At 44.2% G+C, this 22,867-nt stretch overlaps 1 protein-coding gene across 1 annotated transcript in view; it reads left to right on the plus strand.

The window, feature by feature from the left end:
* The window catches only part of SACM1L (SAC1 like phosphatidylinositide phosphatase), a 130,467-nt gene that overhangs the window by 36,600 nt on the left and 71,000 nt on the right, over positions 1–22,867 (plus strand). The window contains exons 4-7 of the mRNA XM_044293421.1: positions 2,471–2,598; positions 9,693–9,842; positions 17,045–17,104; positions 20,466–20,499. Coding sequence (XP_044149356.1) covers positions 2,471–2,598; positions 9,693–9,842; positions 17,045–17,104; positions 20,466–20,499 — 372 coding nt within the window. The remainder of the gene's footprint in view (positions 1–2,470; positions 2,599–9,692; positions 9,843–17,044; positions 17,105–20,465; positions 20,500–22,867) is intronic.

Below are 22,867 nucleotides of genomic sequence, written 5' to 3' on the forward strand. Positions count from 1 at the left end.
ATATCTCGGGAATGGGAAGAGCTGAGACCTGGTCCAAAACCTTCCCGGACATCAGATGTACCGAATTTAGTAAAGATCGGTCCAGTCGTTTGATCGCACATAAAGGCAAAAAAACCCTGTGAGGTAGAAGCCAATTTTCCTCACTTTAGGGGAATAAAAAAATCCTTCCAGACGCCAATCAGGCAATCAGAATAGCTCCCTGGATCAACGACCCCTCTCTAGTAGCTATATCCTGTAATATTATTACACTCCAGAAATACATCCTGGCCCCTCTTGAATTCCTTTATTGTACTCGCCATCACCACCTCCTCAGGCAGAGAGCTCCATAGTCTCACTGCTCTTACCGTAAAGAATCCTCTTCTATGTTTGTGTACAAACCTTCTTTCCTCTAGACGCAGAGGATGTCCCCTCGTCACAGTCCTGGGGATAAACAGATGATGGGATAGATCTCTGTACTGACCCCTGATATATTTATACATGGTAATTAGATCTTCCCTCAGTCGTCATTTTTTTCTAAAGTGAATAACCCTAATTTTGATAATCTTTCAGGGTACTGTAGTTGCCCCATTCCAGTTATTACTTTAGTTGCCCCATTCCAGTTATTACTTTAGTCTTGGAAAACCCTTTTAAGGCTGCCTGTATACAGTCAGGTTTTCATATACAGTTTTGAAGTAAATCCGATATGTATTTAAAAAGGGAGCAAAGTATAATCTGCCCTTTAGGGTATGACAACATGTGTTTTGTGTGGCACTTCAGGTACTGCACGACCATGTGGGCCGCAGCAGGCTTTAATTAACTTGATACTGCACTGTTAAGTGGGTCTGTATTGTTAATGGCCGTGCAGTATTTAGGTTGATGCACGGCTATCGGCAATACAGACTGACAATATAGTGTGGTCTCATTAGTTTAATTACAGTGTTGCCCATACGACGGCTCAGTAGTTGAACTCAATGCAGCCTCGTCGCAAGCACCACATGACCATGCCATGTGGTCGTACCCTTGTATTTTCTCTCCCTTTATGACCCACACCTGATTTTTAGCTTCAAAACTGCATATGAAATCCTGATCATAGCCTGTCTGTCAATGGGCAGCCTTAACGGGGTTGCCAGACTACAGATATTGATGACTTATCCTCAGAATCATTCATGATTATCAAATTGTTGGGGTCCAACACCCAGAACACCCTACCAATAGGCTGTTTTAGGCAGCCACGGCATCGGACACTACAGTATATGAAGCTAAAAGTAGACCTCTCCGTACACTGTGTAGCGGTTGTGTCAGAGTTATGTAGCTCAGATCCCATTCAGGTGAATGACAGCTGAGCCTCAGTATGTCGGCACAGAAACTACACAGTGTACAGATTCGTACGCTGTATATTTCCTGGAGCTAGAGGCTGCTAGAAACAGCAGATCTTGTGAGTGTTTGGGTGCTGGATCAGTATCGATTCTGATATTGATGATCTATCTTAGGATAAGTTGTCAATATCTAAAACTCGGACAACTTCTTTAAGGGAATCTGTTATCAAATGTATCATTCTGAGACAAACAGTAAGTGTTATACAGTATAATAATGGCTTTGAAAGATGGGACTATGAAATGGGCACAAAAGAAAAAATCACGTTGCAAGTAATGCTGTTACCTGGGTATAATCATGGAGTGTACAGTACAATAGCAGTATCCCATCTTCTATGGTGAATGTAAGTAAAAAATACAGACATGTAGAGCGGCGCCCGGGGATCTCACTGCACTTACAATTATCCCTGGGCACCGCTCCGTTCTTCCAGTATCTCCGGACACTAAGTTATAGTAGGCAGAGATTTCAGTCGCTAAGTTATGGTAGGCGGAGTCTGCCCTTGTTCTGCTGTAGCGCTGGCCAATCGCAGCGCAGAGCTCACAGCCTGGGAGGTTATTTTCTCCCAGGCTGTGAGCTCTGCAATGCGATTGGCCAGCGCTGCAGAAGAACAAGGGCAAACTCCGCCTACCATAACTTTGTGACTGGAGATGCCGGAGGGCATAGCAGGAGAACGGCGCGGCGCCCAGGGATAACAGTAAGTGCAGTGAGATCCCCGGGCGCCGCTCTCCGTGTCTGTATTCATAGTTCAGTGTCATAATCGGTGAAAGGTCCTCTTTAATAAGAACTTAAGACCCAGCACTTAGAAGTTTCTGATTTCAGCAAGAAGGGGGGGAGGGGAGGATTTATCAAAACTGATGTAAAGCAAAACTGGCTTAGTTGTCCATAGCAACCAATCAGATTCTACCTTTCACTTTTTAAAGAAGCAGTGAAAAATGGAATCTGATTGGTTATTATGGGCAACTAAGCCAGGTTTCCTTTCCTTTTCCAAGCCAGTTTTAGTTAAGCTCCCCCTAGTGCACTATTTAAATGTGTTCAGCTGAATATCCATGGATTAGGGTATTAGATTTAAGAATGGATTGAATTGTGATTTTTCTTCTGATTTTCTTCCATTTCACAGGAATGTATCTGATTGTGATTACCCGTAAGAAGAAAGTGGGTGATCTTCTTAACCATTCCATCTGGAAGGCAACTGATTTTGATATAATCTCCTATAAAAAGACAATTTTACATTTAACTGATACTCAGGTGAGTTTTGGCAACATATTTGTGTATGTAGATGTATAAATGCCAGATGAACAAGTCTTCTTGGAATTCCTTGGGCTGCATTCACACGACCCAGAAGCACATGGAAACACACGGAACCCGTTCTGTGTGCTTCCTGGTTTGTGCCTCCACATCGCAAAATATAGGACACGTCCTATCTTCGGCCACATGTTGTGGCTCGCGGACCCATTGAAATCAATGGGTCTGCATCACAATGCAGAGAGCACATAGCTGGTACCAGTGTTTTGCAGTTCGCAAAACAGACATGGATGTTCCACAGTTGTATTAATGCGGCCTTATGCAATTTTTTTATATTACGGCTATTTAAATGTTTGTTTTCAGTTAGGTTCAGTTAGAGAAGGCTAGAGAAGATAACAAAAGTTTTCAGGTTGCCATTTCCTCAGTTCGAAATATAATTAAGAAACGGGAACAATGGTGGTAAAGAGAAGGTCTTGAAGACCAAGAAAATAATTCAGAGACAGCTGCTGATAGGATTGCTAGAAAGGCAAATCGGAACCCCCACTTGACTGCAAAAGACCTTCAGGAAGATATAACAGACTTTGGAGTTGTGGTATATTGTTCTACTGTTCAGCAACACCTGCACAAATATGGCCTTCATGGAAGAGTCATTAGGATAAAACCTCTCCTGCGTCCTCACCACAAAATTCAGCATCAGAAGTTTGCAAAAGAACATCTCAACAAGCCTGATGCATTTTTGAAACAAATCCTCTGGACCAATGAGGTTAAAATAGAACTTTCTTCACAGTGAGCAAAGTTATGTTTGAATAAAAAAGGGCACATAATTTCCTGAAAAGAACACCTCTCCAACCATTAGGCATGGGAGTGGATTAATCATGCTTTGGGGTTGTGTTGCAGCCAATGGCACTGGGAACATTTCATGAGTAGAGGGAAGAATGGATTCAAGAAAATTCTGGAAGCAGACATAACGCCAACTACGAATTATTATTGATCCGAAACACACCTCAAAACCCACAATAGACTACCTCAAAAGGTCTCATGGTCCTCACAGTCCCCTGATCAGAACATAATTGAAAATCTGTGGATAGACCTCAAAAGAGAATGTACGACGGCCCAGGAATCTCACAGAACTGGAAGACTTTTTCAAGGAAGAGAAGATGAAAATTCCTGAAAGAAGTATCAAGACCCTTGGCTGGCTACAAAAAGCGTTAAAAGTGATGCTTGCCAAAAGGGCGTGCTAATACGCATTAACCATGCATGGTGCGAAAACTTGCTTTGGGCACACTTTTTCCTTATTTGTTATTTTGAAAATGTAAAAGGTGAAAATTAGAGAGGGGGGAAAAAGGAGAGAATGTGCTTACTTTGAACAGTTAAGCAACAGTAATTTTGACCAGGGGTGTACAAACTATTGCATTCCACTGTAAATCTTGCTGATGCCATAACTAATGTTTAATGGCAAAACAACCTAGTGAATTGCATCCATGCTTACCTCAGCCTTGATGGACTTGGTGCTTACGGGTAGCAATGTAAATAAGTCCCCGCATCTATTGCCTTTCCAGGATGGTGCTTCTGTGTTTATACTGTGCATGCGCTGAAAGTGTTCAGAGCAGACACAGATACAGGGCATCCAGGGAAGCAATGGACAGCCTGTGTCTGTCTCTCCTACTATACTTGCACTGAAAGAGTTAAGCAAAGACCCAGGTGCCATCTTGTAAAGGCTATTCTTGTTTACATTGCTATCCATGGGCACCGGGTGGGCAACTCCATGTGGATTAAGATAAGTCCATTGCACCCTATTATATGACATGTACACTGCAGCAGTTTAAATTGTGAGTTCATTAATTAATTAGTTGATTCAACTTTGAGAAACAAACGTGTAAAGCTGTTATTTCACCTGCACATTTTCTTTAAGACAACATTCATTTAAATAAGCACATTTCTCGTCCATATTCAATGGGGGACACAGGAACTGTGGGTATAGCTATGTCCTCTAGTAGGCGTTGACACTAGTAAAAGCTGTTAAGTCCTGAGAGAGAGCTTCAGTTTTTTTCCTGTGTCAATAGGAGGCACCTGCAGATTTTTTATTTTTTTTAGCTTCTTATTTTACTCTTTCTTCTTTTACAGGTGGGAAACAGTGGACGCCTCGCCTCCCTGTTCTCCCGGGGGGAGCACGCCAGCGTTGGTTCGCCACGCTGCCTCCTCCCCCACAAGAAGACAAGGGGAACAGGGCAGCCTCGCTCCCCTGCATCCCGCCAGCTTGGTAGAGAACCCGCCACCTACGCAGGCTGCACCTCCCTCGGAGAACCCCCAGCCGACGCCCTCCCCCGGTTGCGCCCCTCCGGTGATTCCGTCAGTGCACGGCATTCACACAAACGCTCCAGAGTGGACCATGTTTCTTCCTCTCCGCCCCGTGTACGATTACACTCGGGGTTCTCTTCTCCTGGGGACGTGCTGTCCGAAGGAGAGGTTGAGAATTCAGATCTGGATATGGATACGGAGCAGCCTTCTAAGTTGGCCTCCACCGTGGATAGCCTCAATGCTACTATCTGCAACACCTTCCGGGTGCAGGATGATCCTCCCCCCACTGACCAACAGAGGGTATCCTTCTTCCGTCGCAAACAGGCCTCAAGAGTGTTTCCTCGCCATAAAGATTTTTCGGCGGTGGTTTCCAAGGCTTGGGATCATCCAGACATGCGTTTTTCCGCACCCCAAAAAGCTGGACATCCTATATCCCTTCCCAGCGGACTGCGTTTCCATGTGGATTTCCCCTCCTAAAGTGGACCCACCAGTGGCACGGCTAGCCAAAAATACGGCTATTCCTATAGCCGATGGATCCTCCCTTCGTCGGACGGAATCCCTTTTTCGCAGCTACGGGTTCAGCCCTTAGGCCTGTATTCGCCTCCGCATGAGTGGCAAAGGCAATCTCTGAGCGGGGCAGCCAAGTAGACCAGGACTTGGTTTCCGAGGTCCCTGCTCAAGATCTCACCTCCTTAGTGCAGTTGCTCAACCAGGCGGGGAAGTTCCTCTGCAAGACGTCTCTTTTGGTTCTCATCTCCCTCAGCCTAGGGCCAGGCGGAATCTAGCACGTTAGGTCAAGTTCCTCACGTGGCAGGCCCTTCCGTCGTTTCGCTAGCTCCCGCCCCGTGGCGAGCTCTTCCACTGCGGGAGGAGGTTTTACTTCCCAAGATCGATGCATAAAAACGTCCTTTCGGGCACAACCCTCCTGGCGTCCTAGACCTCAGGCTGAGCAGTCCTCAGCCTGAAGGTGCGCCCCCGCCCACCCGGGTGTGGGGCCGCCTCCTCCTCTTCCAGGACATCTGGCGTGCCCATGTGCCTGATGCGTGGGCTCTCGAGATTTGTGTCCTCGGGATACCTGATTGAGTTCATGTCTCTTCCCCCAGACAGGTGTTTTTCAATCCCATCTACCCCGAGCGAGCGGCCACCTTCTCCCAGGCCATTCAGTCATCTCTCCCGTTCCCCCGGCAGAAAGGTTCAAGGGGTATTCTAACCCCAAAAAGTAGGGCTCAGAGTGCCCTATCCTGGACCTCAAACTGTTGAACAAGTTCCTCCGTCTACAGCGGTTTCAGATGGAATCCCTTCGTTACGTAATTACTTCTCTAGAGCAGGGTGAATTCCTTTTGGCCATAGATATCCAGGACGCATACCTCCACGTCCCCATCGTTTTGTCGCCCTCCTGTTCGGGCTGGCAACTGTGCCTCGGGTCTTCATGAAGATTCTAGCCCCTCTTCTCGCCCTGCTCCGTTCCAGAGGCATATTCCTTATGCCTTATCTGGACGACATCCTCATCAAGGCACCCTCCTTTGCTCAGGCATCGAACAGCGTACAGATCGCGCTGGAAGCCCTTGCACGCTTCGAGTGGTTGGTCAACCTGCAGAAGTCTTCTCTGACGCCCTCCAGACAGTTGGTCTTTTTGCGTATGCTTCTAGACATGGATGCCGCACGGATTCGCCTTCCTCCGGACATACGACTGGCCTTACACCGTTCTGTGAGGGTTCTCCTAGACTGCAGACTTCAGTCCATTCGACTCTGCATGAGGACGTTAGGGAAGATGGTTGCCTGTTTTGAGGCGATTCCCTTTGCCCAGTTCCACTGTCGCACGTTCCAGAGAGCGATCCTGTCCTCCTGGGACAAATCTTCATCACATCCACCTCTCTCCTCAGGTGCGTTTGTCCCTTTGTTGGTAGCTGTCTGTCCCAGCTCTGGGAACGTCCTTCCTTCTGGTCTCCTGGACAGTTGTTACCACCGACGCCAGTCTTCTGGGTTGGGGAGGGGTGCTTTCCCCCAGGACAGTCTAAGGCACATGGTCTCGGTCGGAGTCCAAGTTCCCGATCAATGTCCTGGAGCTCATAGCGATACTTCTGTCCCTCCAGCACTGGACCCAACTCCTGAAGGGTCACCCCGTCAGAGTCCAGTCAGACAACGCCTCGGCAGTGGCGTATATCAACCACCAGGGGGGAACACGCAGCCTTGCGGTGATGCAGGAGTCTGCCGAGATTTTACAGTGGCCCGAAGCCCATGTACTGGCAATTTCAGCAATCTACATTCCAGGTGTGGAAAACTGGACTGTGGACTTCCTCAGCAGGACCACAATAGACCCGGGCAAGTGGTCCCTCCTCCCGTTCGAGGCGATCTGTCTCTGTTGGGGTCGCCCCAACGTGGACTTGATGGCTTCGAGGCTCAATCGGAAGCTTCCCACCTTCCTCTCCCGCACAAGGGATCTTGTCTATGACTTCCATATTAACTAGGAAATTGTCCTTCCCTCACTGTGTCCATCTCCTTCACACCCTAAGGCAGTGGTGGCGAACCTATGGAACGGGTGCCAGAGACGGCACTCAGAGCCCTCTCTGTGGGCACCTACACCCTGGAAAAAGTCTGTAGTGTACCAATATGGCTTAGAATTGTCCTGCTATTCATCAGCGCAGGACATGCTATGAAAGCACATGCAGCACATTGAATGTAGGCAGGCTATTATAGCTAAATGATAAAGCACGTGGAAGATATACTATATTGGACTGTAGTATTCAGGCTAAATTGCTGTGTTGGCACTTTGTGATAAATAAGTGGGTTTTAGGTTGTAGTTTGGGAACTCAGTATCTAAAAGCTTCTCCCTCACTGCCCTAAGGAAAAGGAGTTGCACCATTTGAATGTTGTCAGAGCTCTGAAGATCTATTTGGCAGCCTCCGGTTCCTTCCACCGTACGGACTCCCTTTTTGTCATTCCGGAGGGTCCTTGCAAAGGATTGGCTGCCTCCAAGGTGGCAATCGCACATTGAATTCGGGCTGCAATTGCGGAGGCTTACCATGCCCGGGACAGGGTTCCGCCTTTAGGCTGAGTTCACACGAGCATGTCCAGATTAGATCCGGATGCGTCCCAGTGTATTGCTGCAAACCCGCGCAAGTAGGTACGCAATTGCAGTCAGTTTTGACTGTGATTGCGTTCCGATGTTCAGTTTTTTTTATCGCGCGGGTGCAATGTGTTTTGCACGCGCGTGATAAAAAAGACTGTGGTACCCAGAACCGAACTTCTTCACAGAAGTTCAGGTTGGGTTCGGTGTTGTGTAGATGTTAATGTTTTCCCTTATAACATGGTTATAAGGGAAAATAAAAGCATTCTGAATACAGAATGCTTAGTAGGTGGTCAATTGAGGGTTAAAAAAATAATAATTAACTCAATAATTAACTCATCGCAGCTACGTGATCAAGAGAAGGTGAGTTAATTATTATTTTTAACCCTCAATTGACCACCTACTAAGCATTCTGTATTCAGAATGCTATTATTTTCCCTTATAATCATATTATTATAAGGGAAAATAATAGTGAATGTCTCCTAGCAACCATGCGTGAAAATCGCACCGCATCCGCACTTGCTTGCGGATGCTTGCGATTTTCACTCAGCCCCATTTAGAGCATGCTGCGATTTTCACGCAACGCATAAGTGATGTGTGAAAATCACAGCTCATGTGCACAGCCCCATAGAAATGAATGGTCCAGATTCAGTGCGGGTGCAATGCGTTCACCTCCCGCATTGCACCCGCGTGGAAATCTCGCCCATGTGAACTCAGCCTTAGGTGTCACGGCTCACTCCACCAGAGCGGTGGGCACATCTTGGGCTCTAAGGAATCGCGCTTCGGCTGCACAATTGTGTAAGGCGGCTACTTGGTCCTCCTTGCACACTTTCACAAAATTTTACCAGGTGCATACTTATGCATCGGCAGACGCTGCCTTGGGCCGCATGGTCTTGCGGGCGGCAGTTTCCTAGATGCCTCCAGGGATGCTTGTTTCCATGGGGCTGTGGTTTTTTTCTCTCCCTGTGGACTTCTTTTGGACGTCCGACGGTTCCTGTGTCCCCCAATGAATATGGGCGAGAAAAGGAGATTTTTGTATAACTTACCAGTAAAATCTTTTCTCGCTCTTCATTGGGGGACACGGCACCCACCCAGTATTGTTGTTCAACCACAGTTGTGGCAGTTGCTGGTTAGAACCCTGTTGTGTTTTTGGAATGGTGGTGGTCCATGTTTTTTCTTGGTTGGCTTGCTTCTACTACTGCTTGTACACAAACTGAAGCTCTCTCTCCAGGCTGGAGGTGGTATAGCTGCCAGGGGAGGAGCTAACGGCTTTTACTAGTGTCAACTCCTCCTATACCCACGGTTCCTGTGTCCCCCAATGAAGAGAGAGAGAAAGAGATTTTACTGGTAAGTTATACAAAAATCTCCTTTTTCGGTGTTGTTTGCTTATAATAGAATATTTATATAGCAATCCTCCCTTTTTTTTTTATTTTTTTTTATTTTATTTTTTTTATGCTGATTTGTTGCACATTCACCAGTATTGCCTAGAATGCAATTATTTTTCTTTTTACAGTAAGGAAAAATGTTAACGTGGTTTTCCTGTAATGCTGATTTGTTGCACATTCACCAGTATTGCCTAGAATGCAATTATTTTTCTTTTTACAGTAAGGAAAAATGTTAACGTGGTTTTCCTGTAATGCTGATTTGTTGCACATTCACCAGTATTGCCTAGAATGCAATTATTTTTCTTTTTACAGTAAGGAAAAATGTTAACGTGGTTTTCCTGTAACAGTTACAGGATAATAAAGCGTTCCTTTCCATGATCAACCATGTTCTCAGTGTTGATGGATTTTACTTCTCCACCTCATATGATCTTACCCATACTCTGCAAAGACTTTCCAACACAAGTCCAGAATTTCAAGAAATGAGCCTTCTGGAAAGGGTAAGAAAAAGCAGGGAGTCTGTCACAAAGGGCCTTCCTATCCAACTGTTTGCATGGACACTTAGCTGTGGTTCACATGATTACAATGCTGGTTTTCTTTTCTTGATCCAAGGCTCTGTTTACGAGTTATGATACTTATTAAAAAGAATATGCAAATGAGGGCTTTCACATCACTGTCACATTTTTTTCAAATCAAGTCAATTTTTTTAAAAAGTTTTTTAAATTTGTACAGATATACATACATCAAATATATATTAACGTAAACAAGTTAGGACCCAATTCACACATTAATACACACAGTTCAAACTTAGAAGAGTGTAAACCCCCCCCCCCCCCCCCAACCTGCACCGCACCACAATGTCAGCTCGTTATTCTCCTCCACACAGCTTGAGAAACAACTACCCCTGTTTCCACCATAACCCGTTCATCAGTAACATCACATTATCGTGTTACACTTCACCATAATCTAGGCGTCTGCCTCAGTTGCAAGGACATAAGACGTCCAGTGGGTAGTCCTGGCGTTCTCAACCATGGTCCCCATATAGACTCAAACTTCTTAATCGTACCTCTTTTAAAGTATACCCCCCCCCCCCCCTTTTAATTTCCAATTATCACATTCATACGTGCAATAAATTCCTCCTTAGCCAGTACTGTAGTGCTTATCCAGTATTTGGCTATTAATTTCCTAGCTTGGTACAGTGTTCAAAGGCCAATATTGAGATCAGTTGTGAATTTGTCTTGTAACAAGCCCAATACACATATCAAAGGTTCTACCGGAAGTCTGATCCTGAACACCTGACAAATATCGCATTTTTGGAGAAGATTTTGAGGCAGAAATGCTTGAAAATCAGCCCCAAAAAACTGTGCACTAGCCCTTTTACTGTTACCAAACCATAGATTTAACCCCTTAAGGACCCTGGGATTTTCAATTTTTTCATTTTTATTTTTTACTCCTGCCTTCCCATAGTCCTAACTTTTGTAGTTTTCTCTTCACATAGCCTTATGAGGGCTTATTTTTTGTAATGCCACCATTTACGATTGCATACCATGTAGTAGGGAGTGGGAAAAAAAATCCGAATTGAGTAGAATTGGGAAAAAACGCAATTCTGATTAAGGTTTTTATTTATTTTTACACTGTACCTTATGCGGTAAAATTGACCTGTTATCTTCATTCTCCAGGTCAGTACTGTTCCAATGCCACACTTGTATAATTTTTCTTGTGTTTTAATACTGAAAAAAATTAAAACCTTTTGAGGAATTTTTTTTTTCATAACCATATTATAACGCCTATAACTTTTTTTGTAGCTATGCGTGTCACTTTTTGCTCACTTTTGTGACAAAGTGACAAAAAATTGCAAATTGGCTATTTTTATTTTCCTCCCTGCTGTTCCATTTGCCGTATGCCATTAATATTGTTATATTTTAATAGTATGGGCATTTTCGCACGTGGCGATGCCCATGATGCTTATTTTATTTTTATTGGTTGTGTTTTTATTTTAAGGAAAGGGGGGGGGGGGATTTGAACTTTTTATTTTTTATATTTGTAAAAACTTTTTTTAAACTTTTTTTTTTTTTTTTTTTTAAGTCACCTTGGGTGACAATTAGGCCTCATGTACACGGCCGTGTTCCGCGGCCGAGAGCGGACTGTGGAAACCAGGCCGGGGATTCCTGCTGACAGCATGATCGCACAGCGTCATTGTGCATGAGGCCTAACGCAGCCGTGTGCATGAGGCCTAACTGGCATACATTCGTTTGCCCATAGTATTCAGTGATGGCTAAATAGCCATCATTAAAGACTTCATTTGCACTATATCAATACATGGCTGCCTAGTGGCCTGTATTGATGTATAAATCTAATTGAGGCCTCATGCACACTGCCGTGTTTCACGGCCGTATGCGGGCCGTGGAACCGCGGCCTGGATCCCTCCTGAGAGCAGGAGCGCACGGCGTCACTGGTTGCTATGACGCCGTGCGCTCCCTGCTGCCGGCACAGTACAGTAATACCAGCCTTTGGCTGGGAGTTGTAGTTTTGCAACAGCTGGAGGCACACTGGTTGGGAAACACTGCTCTATAACCACTATATACGCTCCTCCCTCTATATACACTATATGCCCTCCTCCCTCCATATACACGATATACCTTTCTCTGCCCCTCCCTCTATATACCCTACCCCGCTCCTCCCTCTGCATAGACTATATACACTCCTCCCTCTGCATAGACTATATACACTCCTCCCTCTGCATAGACTATATACACTCCTCCCTCTGCATACACTATATACACTCCTCCCTCTGTATACACTATATATACCCTCCTTCCTCTGTATACACTATATACCCTCCTCCCTCTGTATACACTATATACTCTCCTCATCCGCCATTCAGGCAAGTGTTCATTTTTTTTTTTTGCCGGAGATAAAACCGCAGCATGCTGCAGTATTATCTCCATCCTGAACAGTCAAAAAGACTGAACTGAAGACATCCTGATGCATCCTGAACGGATTACTCTCCATTCAGAATGTATGGGGATAAAACTGATCAGTTCTTTTCTGGTATTAAGCCCTTAAGACAGAACTCTCTATTCCGGAAAATTACCCTAACATAGTTTATAAGACTTCTGTCCATCCAGTTTAGCCTGCTATCCTGCAAGTTGATCCAGAGGAAGACCTCATGCACACAACCGTTGTTTTGGTCCACAACCGAGCTGCAGTTTTGGCAGACCCATTCACTTCAATTGGGCCCCAAAACATGTGCTGTCGCATCCGTTGCTCCGTTCCGTGGGCCCGCACTGTTTTGCGGACAAGAATAGGCATTTGTACAATGGTCCGTCCGTTCCGTTACGCAAATTGCGGCAGGCACACGGGCGGCTTCCGTTTTTTGCGGATCCGCGGTTTGCGAACTTCAAAAAAAGCGGAACGGTCATGTGCTTGAGGCCGAAGGCAATAAAAAATCCCTGTGAGGTAGAAACCATTTTTCCCCAATTAGGGGAAAAAAATTCCTTCCCGACTCCAATCAGGCAATCGGAATAACTCCCTGGATCAACAACCCCTCTCTAGTAACTATATCCTGAAATATTATTACACTCCAGAAATACATCTAGGCCCCTCTTGAACTCCATCCATGCCTACTCTTACCGTAAAGAATCCTCTTCTATGTTTGTGTACAATCCTTCTTTCCTCCAGACGCGTCCCCTCGTCACAGTCCTGGGGATAAATAGATGATGGAAGAGATTTCTGTACTGACCCCTGATATATTTATACATAGTTGTTGGATATCCCCTCAGTATTTTATTATAATTTTTATTTTTTTTCTAAAGTGAATAACCCTAAGTTTGATAATCGTTCTGGGTACTATTTTCCACCCATTCCAGTTATTACTTTAGTTGCCCTTCTCTGAACCCTCTCTAGCTCTGCTATGTCTGCCTTGTACACACACTGTACAGTTCTGGACTCCTGTGAACATGTGTGGTCTGACTAGTGATTTGTAAAGTGGTAGGACTATGTTCTCCTCACGGGCATCTATGCCCCTTTGATGCAACCCATTATCTTACTGGCCTTGTCAGCAGCTGCCTGACACTGGTTTCTACAGCTTAGTTTGTTGTCCACTAAAATTCCTAAGTCCTTTTCCATGTCAGTGTTACCCAGTGTTTCACCATTTAGTATGTACTGGTGACATGTATTTTCCTTCCCATGTGCATAACCTTACATTTGTCATTGTAAAACCCCATCTGGCACTTCTCTGACCAAGCCTCCAATCTATCCAGATCCTCTTGTAGTAGTATACTGTCCTCTATTGTGTTAATTACGTTACACAGTTTATTGCCATCTGCAAACATTAATATTTTACTGTTGAAGCCTTCTACAAGATCATTAATAAATATATTGACAAGAATAGGGCCCAATACTGACCCCTGTGGTACCCCACTAGGGACAGTGACTCAATCTGAGTGTCTACCATTAATAACCACCCTCTGTTTTCTATCACTGAACCAGTTATTTACCCACATACAGACATTTTTTCCCAATCCAAGCATTCTCATTTTATATACTAACCTTTTATGTGGTACAGTGTCCAATGCTTTGAAGTCAAGATATACAACATCCATTGTTTCTCCTCTGTCAAGTCTAGAACTTACCTCCTCATAGAAACTGATTAAATTAGTTTGACATGACTGATCCCTCGTGAAGCCATGTTGATATGGCGTAATTTGCTTATTTTCATTGAGGTACTCCGAGATAGCATCTCTTAGAAAACCTTCAAACAGTTTACCCACGACAGATGTTAAACTCGCCGCCCTAGTTTTCGGGCTCTGTTTTTGGACAGTTTTTGAATATTGGCTCCACATTTGCTATGTGCCAATTCTGTGGAACAGTCCCTGCCAATATAGAGTCCTTAAAGATCAGAAATGAGGGTCCGGCTATGACATAACTTTAATTCTCTTAGGATACGGGGTTGTATGCCATCTGGTCCCGGCGATTTTGTCTATTTTCATCTTTTTAAGATGCAGCTCCATTTCTTCCTGGGTCAGACAGGGCACTTTTAATAGGGAATTAACTTTTACATTCTGCATTTCATCTGACAGTTTTTTTTTTTTTCTCAGTGAATACAGTGGAGAAAAAGATATTTACTGGCTTTGCTTTCTCCTCACCGCTGTCTGCAACTCCCCCCCCTATCACTCCAACACCTTTTAGATTTATACGTTTTAACATTTATATAATTGAAGGACATTTTAGGATTGTATTTACGCTTTGTGTCACGGCCTCTGTTGTGTGCGCCATTTCACTGTTGCCGTGCATGCTGTTGCCTGCAGCAACATGTTGTTGCAGCATGTAGGTGGCTCCTCCTTTCCCCTTGGTCCTTCCCTGTCTGGTGCTGGAGGGATTTATTATCTGGCTGGTGTGGCCTCTTGGCTCTTCATATGTTTTGTTGTGTCCAAGAGGTCAGTTGCCCTTCAGCCTTTGTGAGAGCTGGAGTGCTGCTCCTATCCTGGATATACCATCTGTCCAGTGGGAGGGCCTCCTAGCTAAACATCAATGTCACCTTGATGTCTCCCCTATGTCTTTACCTTCCCTTGTATCTATGTTTGGTGTGGGTTATGTGCGTGGTCTGTTGTATGTCTCGTTGTTAAATGTCTGGCATGTGGGTGTCTTTTTCCGGCATGTTTGCTAGACATTTCCCCTGTGAGTCGCAAAACCTCCGGAAGGGGGTGTCAGAGTTTCCTGGAGGGGGAATCACAAGTCGGTGAGCAACTCTGCCTGGAGCCCCCATGCTTCTTGTTTGCATGGGGTGCGTTCGTCGTTGGGGCCGCGGCAAATAAGTGCATGTTGTTCCTGGGCTCTTAACTGCCGATTCAGTGGCTGTCCCTTTCCTTGTAGCTAGGTCACTGGAGACTCCTGTTCATCTGCCTCTGAGATGAACAGATTGTCTCCTGCTCCTAACCTCATTGCAGGGATCTTCAGGGCCACTCAGCGTCCGAGGTTCCTGTGTATGAGCCTAACTACCATCTGGGTCTGCTCATACGGTTAGGAATCAGGGCCAGGATTAGGGTGGCATTAGGAGGTGACCTGCTCCCTTTTCCTGGTGTCCAGGCCTAGCTGCTTCCCCATTTCCCTAAACTATACGGTGGGGAGTTTTCCCCCACTCCCCACGTGACACTTTGGCAATGAATCTCTCGGTCTTTAGTTTGGCTGCTTTTGTCTTTTACACATTCTATTTGTATTCCTTATAGTTTTTTAATGCTTCCTTGCTACACTCCTGTTTTAGTGATTTAAAGGGAACCTGTCAGCTCCAAAAACCATCCCAAGCCGCCATCAATACCTGAAGGCCGAGTGCTTCTCTAGTCATGCTTGAAGCCAAGGGGGCTGCAACCTCCTTGCTTCAAGTCAAGATGACCACACCCCTTTCCTGCCCCTTTGCTGTGACTGACAGCCGGCAGTTTGGCTGGCTTTGCCGAACTCTGCAAAAGCGTGGTCAGTCACAGCGAAGGCAGGGAAGGGGCATGGTTATCTTGACTTGAAGCAAGGAGGTCGCAGCCCCCTTGACTTCAAGCATGACTAGAGAAGCGCGCCGGCAGGGGATAAAAGAACGTTTTCTGAGCTTTAGCCGCATTGGCCTTCAGGAAGAAAATTCTAGTCGGAAACGCGCTACTGTCAGGTACTGCTGGTGGCTTGAGATGGTTTTTGGAGGTGACAGGTTCCCTTTAAATGCTTTCTTTACCATTTTATTCGTCCACATTGTTTTTTTTTTTTTTTTTTTTTTTCCTTCTTCTTGTTACTTACCCGATTATTCCCATAAGGTATGTACATCTCACAATTAGATTTTAGGATGATTTTAAAAATATCCCATTTTGTGGCTGTATTTTTAATTTTTGAGGACTTTGTCCCAGTTAGTTAGGCCAATGGCCTCTCTTAGTTAACTAAAGTTTTTTTTTTTTTTTTTTTTTCCTTTGTTTGTTCCAATGACAATTGGAAAGTTATTTTGTTATGGTCACTATTTCCCAGGTGTCCCCCCAACCTGCACATATGTTGTTCTGTCAGGTCTATTGGTTAATACTAAGTCCAGTATGGCCATGCCTTTAGTCAGATCCTGAACCAGTTGGGAGAGGTAATTGTCTTTGTTTATTGCCAAGAACTTTCCTTTATGAGATGTACAGGTTTCAGTTTTCCAGTCTATATCTGGGTAGTTGAAGTTCCCCAGTAATAATGACCTCATTATGATCTGCCGCCTTGTCTTTCTCATTTAGTAGTAGATTTTCTGTGGACTTTGGTGGCTTATAATGAACTCTTATTAGTATTTTATTATTGTTTTTGGCTCCATATATTTCTTCCCACAGCGACTCCACATGTCCCTCACATAGGATTTTACATAAAGGTAACCTTTATGACCTCCTTTATGACCTTTTTTGACCTCCAGCCCGCCCCCATTATAGTGAATGGAGCCGGAGCGGACTTCCGGCGGCACGGTGCACTAGCTGTAGCACGGATCCGGCATGCTGTTCCATGCCGGAACAGCATGCCAGAGAAGGCTACCGCTAGTGTGAAACTAGCCATAGATATTGTGATAAAGGGGCTATTTAATTTATCTGTGCTCTGTTGTGATTGCAATATTTCTTTGCATCCGTTACATTTTATTGAAATAAAAAAATAATTGGAAAAATACATTTAATAAATTGAAAAGTTAAATTATTATTTTTTTAATCTTCAGGCAGATCAGAGATTTGTTTGGAATGGCCATTTACTGCGAGAATTTTCTGCTCAACCCGAGGTAAAAGATGATTATTTGTATTTGAGTTTTAAAAGTCTCAGCATAAGGGTTTGTGCACTTGCCGGTAGCCTGTTTTGTGGTCCGCAGATTGTGGATGTGTGAAACACGGTTGCCGGCTGTGTGTGTTTTGTGGAACGGAACGTCCTGCACTCTATATAACTGTCCTATACTTGTCTGTAAAAAGGACAACAATACGACATGTTTAATTTTTTTTTGTTTTTTGTGGGGCCGGATGCAAACCTATTCACTTCAGTGGGGCTGCAAAAGATGTGAAACGCACACCTGTGTACTGTCCACATCCTTATGTCCATTCCATTCCACATTTTTTGCTGCCCCATTAAAATGAATGGGTCCGCATCCGACTTGCATAAAGTGCCGATTGGATGTGGACCAAAACCACGTTGTGTGCGTGAGCCCTAACACACATTTGTATTGTATGTCTACAGAGATTTGCATAAAAAATACATATGCATTATCAGCTTTGAGAATCATTCAGAGGTATACATGGAAAACTAGAAGAGATAACTGATCCTGTGTTTTTTTTTTTTTCTAATCGTCAGGGTTCAAGTTATTGAAATCGAATAATCTTTTTTGCGGATCCGAAATTTGCAGACCACAAGAACTGATATGGTTGTGTGCATGAGGCCTTGTCTGGAGATTCACTGTTGAGCCAGGCACACCTTGTAGAGCTAGCCCGGCTGAATGTAATTATACGTTTTACTTGGTGATTGCATCACTATGGATAAAAAGTATTTTTAATCCATATGCAAATGAGCAGTTAAATGCGCAGAGGGTGGGCCCAAGCCACTCTGTGCACCCTTGCTGTTCCTGCTCCCTCTGCCAGCCCCTCCCTCTTCTTGATTGACAGGACAAGATTCCTGCATAATCATCTCTCCTGTCCCGGTCAATCATGGAGAGTGAGGACTGGCAGAGGAAGTAGGAGGTGCTCAGGCCCCCACCCTCTGTGCACTTTTCTACTCATTTGCGTATGGATTAAATTACCTTTTTTCCAGAATGAAGCAACTGGGTACTAAATGAAAGGTATCACTACATTTCAGCTGAGCTAGCTCTGGCTGGTTTAACAGTGACTTTCCTGGTAACAGATTCCCTTTAAAAATATAGCTAACCTTCGCACAATGCGCTGTACATTTACAATATAAAAAGGTAACCCAAAAAACTGGGGCCCATAAATTACACTCCTAAGAAATACTTAGCAATAATAACTACATAAATGGCTAAACTCAAATTAGAACATTACAATCAAAGAAAAATAAAATGAGTGTTTACAGCCCAAATTGTAAAAATTGAAATCCTTTATTGATGCAGATAAAATTAAGTACTGTACATATAATACAAAGCACGGGTAGAAATAAGATTGTGTAGCAGCCATCTGTCAGTATATATAAAGTGATATAAAAATTGCTGTATATCACACCAAATTGCCCATATTATTATAATGTAGTAACAATATTGCCAAAGGGAACTATTATGCATATGATCAAATACTGATTGGGTGGCACGTGCCAAATACCAAAACAGTGTATGTGCACAAAGTTCCAAAAAATTCAAATGAAACCAAAACTATAAGTGAAATACAATATTATCCCATTTGTGCTCAATTTTGTTTGTTAAAAAAAATCTCTCGGGCATTGTACACTGCCATTGTGTGGTTGCAGGGCGCCACCTGCAGGCTTCCATTAGAAATACTGCTGTAGTAGCCTTCAGAGAGCTTGATGCTACTAAAGGGAACAAACTGCTCCCCTGATTGCCGATTGGGCCCTAGGAGTGCACTGCTCCCAGGGAAAAGCCACCTCGGATGCCGTGGTCACAATTGACCATGGCATCTGAGGGGTTAAATGTCTGTGATCATAATTGCGGATTGCATACATTAACCCTTGGTGATTAAACCTACACAAATTGCCAGTCCATATAATCATAAAGGCACTTTATTAGACGCTAGGTTTGTTTCGACACCATAAAAAGGTATTGCGATACTCAGTACCATTCGATACCACGCAAAAAATATAAATTTTGTTTATATTTTAATAGTTTGGACTTTTTGGACGTGGCATTATGTGATATGTTTATTGTTTATATATTTTACATGTAAAATTGGGTAAAGTGGTGATTTATACTTAATATTTGGTGGGTCCTGGCTGCCATGGTAACCGATCGGAGCCCCAGGATTACACAGCTGGGGCTCCAATCAGAAGCTGCCACTGCCACCAATGAGGAGGAGGGGAGGGGGACCACCAATGATGGTTAACCTTTAATACAGGAGGCGGTGCCGGCAGAATTGCATAGCTGGCACCCTGCCTCTGACAGTGAGCTGCGATCGGCGGCAGTTAACCCCTCAGGTGCTGGCTATGTGATTCTGCCGCCTCCTGTATTTGTATTAGAAGTTAACTTTAATTGGTGGCGCAGTGCGCCCACCCCTCCTCCTTCAGTCTCTCCTCCATTGGCAGCGACGGCACAGGGGGGAGTAAGAGACTGCTTCCTTCTCCCCTGTGCAGCTGAGGAGACTTGGAGCGCGCTGAGAGCAGCACGCTCCAAGTTCTGTGATACTAGACTGCGCAGCCCAGTATAAAAAATATGGAAATCCCGGTATCGTATCAAAACCAGTACAAAAGTATCGGGTTTAATTTTGATACCTGAAACAACCCTATTAGACACATTACTCAGTTGGAAAAGTTTTAAAAAACAACAATGCAGGAAAAATGGCGGAATCACTGGAGAGCATTACATGTGCAGTAACATATATCGAATTAGCATGAAGGTACCACAAAAAAAGAAATACAGATGTGAATGGTAACCATAATAATATTAAGAAAATGAATTACCCATAATGCGTCATCATCCAGGATGGTGCCAGCTCCATTAACCCTGGGTGTTTGCTGTGTGAAACAGCAAAAACCCTGCAGCTATGGCGCTCACTTTGCTACTTTAAAGTGCAGGCGTCTGCTGTACGTGTATTGTGAGTGCCCACTCTTCAGATAGGTGGGAGTCCTGGAAGTGGTATTTTTGATATGCCATAAACATATCAGAAGGTAATAACACCCAATAAGGTTTACTGCGGCCCGTGTGGTTGGACCTGAAAAGCTTGTGCACCCCTGTCCTATACAGTTCCGTCATATAGTAGTGAATACGTCTTTCGTAAGCTTCTAAGCTCACCTCAGGGGTGGCTGCATGTGCATAGAAATCGTGTTGTAAATCATTTTCAGATACATACTCCTATTCAGTACCATAGCAGTCGGCTGTCTTGCTGCTGTCCAGTCTACTTCATATAAATGAATAAACTTATTTTTGGTAAATCTGCTCCAGCATGTTGTATGTAGTAACGTGTTTTTATATTAATTTACAGATTCATAAATTTGCAGTTCCAGTCATTCATGGATGTATCCTTTGAAATATAATGACTAAATATTACCAGTAGTGATTTGATAATTTTTGTTTGTTAATTTTGATAGAGGATATAGTTTCCCAATGTAGATTGTCGGTAAGGGGTAAGAGGCATATAGCAAACAAACTGATACAGTATAATGCTGCCTGTGCACATACAGATTGGTATGCAGTTTTGAAGCCATACCAAGGAATGGTTTAAAAATAAGAAGTAAAATCTTTGTACTTACTCTTCCTTTCAGTCTATCCTGATTTGGATAAAAAACCTGAAGAAATACTGGATTTATACACATGGGGCTTGTGTGGGTGAAACACATGGGGGGTAATTTAAGACCAGTATTTTAGAAGCCAGTCTTAATACCCCTTTAGCTGGTGGTGGATGTGCTGAATTTATGTAGAGGCGCCGGCCGTATCCACCGCCTGTCTAAGGGTCCATTCACACGTCCGCAAAATGGATCCGCATCCGTTCTGCAAGTTTGCGGAACGGGTGCAGACCCATTCATTTTCAATGGGGCCGGAATGTGCTGTCCACATCCACATTTGCGGATCCGCACTTCTGCATCCGTGCTTCCGTTTCCGCAAAAAAATAGAACATGTCCTATTCTTGTCCGCAATTGCGGACAAGAACAGGCATATTCTATTAGTGCCGGCAATGTGCGGTCCGCAAAATGTGGAACGCACATTGCCGATTCCGTGTTTTGCGGATCCGTGGCTCCGTATATCCGCAAAACACATTGCGGACGTGTGAATGGAGCCTAAATCTATGCCAGCTCTCTTAAGGGCGTAGATTTACACAATTTTCTACTCCTAAACAGGTGTAGAAAATTGTAAATTCCCATGCCACGCCCCCCTTTTTAGACCTGGCGTGAGAGGGGAAAAGTCACAGATTGCAGCGCAAATAGCCTTTGTGGAGCAGTCGGCCACAGATATATGCCACAAAGTGGCGTATATCAGTTAATAAATGACCCCCGTGGTTTCAGTGAGCGTCTCCTTGTTCCAGCTTCACGGGTGAAAGCCGCATTGCATAATCCTGCCACGTGATTCTCAGCTGCTTGTCACAGAACTCACGGAGCACTGAACATAGTAATGGCTTTTTCTCTGTGAAGTAATAAATAAGAGCATGAAAGGAGATGCAAATGGGTCAGATCAAGTGTTTTCTTTATGGCTGCCTTCATTGTGGCCATAAATGGGGTTCTTATAGGTCAGATCCGATGGGTGGAGGTCTGCCATCTCCACTGATCAGCTGTTTCCTGCTCCATCCAGCCCCGGAAATAGCACTTTGAGAAGAGCTGGAAACGGCTGCATCCAAATTCTATTGGCCGTGTTGGGTTATTGCAGCTCAGCTCCCATTCATGTGAGCCTCTCGGGTGATTTCTGCAGCCCCATTTCAGAGGTGAAAAGTACTAGCTTTATGTGATTGAGATAGGAATTTGAGTAAAAATCCAAGGAGATCCTCTCATGACTACTGCACCCACAGAGGATGACTGACAGCCTACTCTATACACACTGATACAAGGAGAGCCATCAATCATCCTTCGTGGGCATGGTAATCAGGTCTCTTACAAATCCTGTCAGGATTTACTGTGCTTTTAAGGCTACTTTCACGCTTCGGCAGGGCTCGGCAAAAACTCTTCCGTTACTGATAATACAAACATCGGCATCCACTATGAACTGATCCGGTTGTATTATCGTCAACATAGCCAAGACAGATCCGTCATGAACTCCATTGAAAGTCAATGGGGGACGGATCAATTTTCTGTTGTCTGAGAAAACTGATGCGTCCCTATTGACTTCCATGTATTTTGGAGCACTTCGTTCTATTCAGATACATTTTGTCCTCATTGACAATGAATGAGGACAAAACGGAAGTGTTTTTCTCCGGTATTGAGATTCTATGACTGATCTAAATACCGGAATGTAGCCTTACTTGCAAATCCTGCTCTAAATCATTTAAACCTATATATCGTTTCATCCCCCCCCCCCCCCACTCTATTATATCCTGCTATCAGGGCAGCAGGAATCACCTTTTACTTTAGAATGCATCATCAGTAGCAGATCAGTAGGGGTCCTGATACCATCATGATTAGCTGATAGAATGAGCTACTGCACTCCGAAATGACAGCTCCATACACAGTGTAATGGGTACCGAGCTGTGCTGGTTCCAGTGTGCAAAAGCAGCTTCTATGAGCCGACTGTTGCGTTGGCCGGGAGTTACACTGACCTGTTTTTGATTATGTTATTGATGACTAAGGATACTGTAGGTGTATTTAAATCCAGTAAAAAATCCTTTTAATAGAAATGAGTTTTGCTGCAATCTTTGGGTTGTTGTAAAATTTGCCTGTAAATAAAGCACTTTTAATGTGT

This window comes from Bufo gargarizans, chromosome 5, assembly GCF_014858855.1.
Source record: "Bufo gargarizans isolate SCDJY-AF-19 chromosome 5, ASM1485885v1, whole genome shotgun sequence".
In the NCBI taxonomy this organism is placed as follows: Eukaryota; Metazoa; Chordata; class Amphibia; order Anura; family Bufonidae; genus Bufo; species Bufo gargarizans.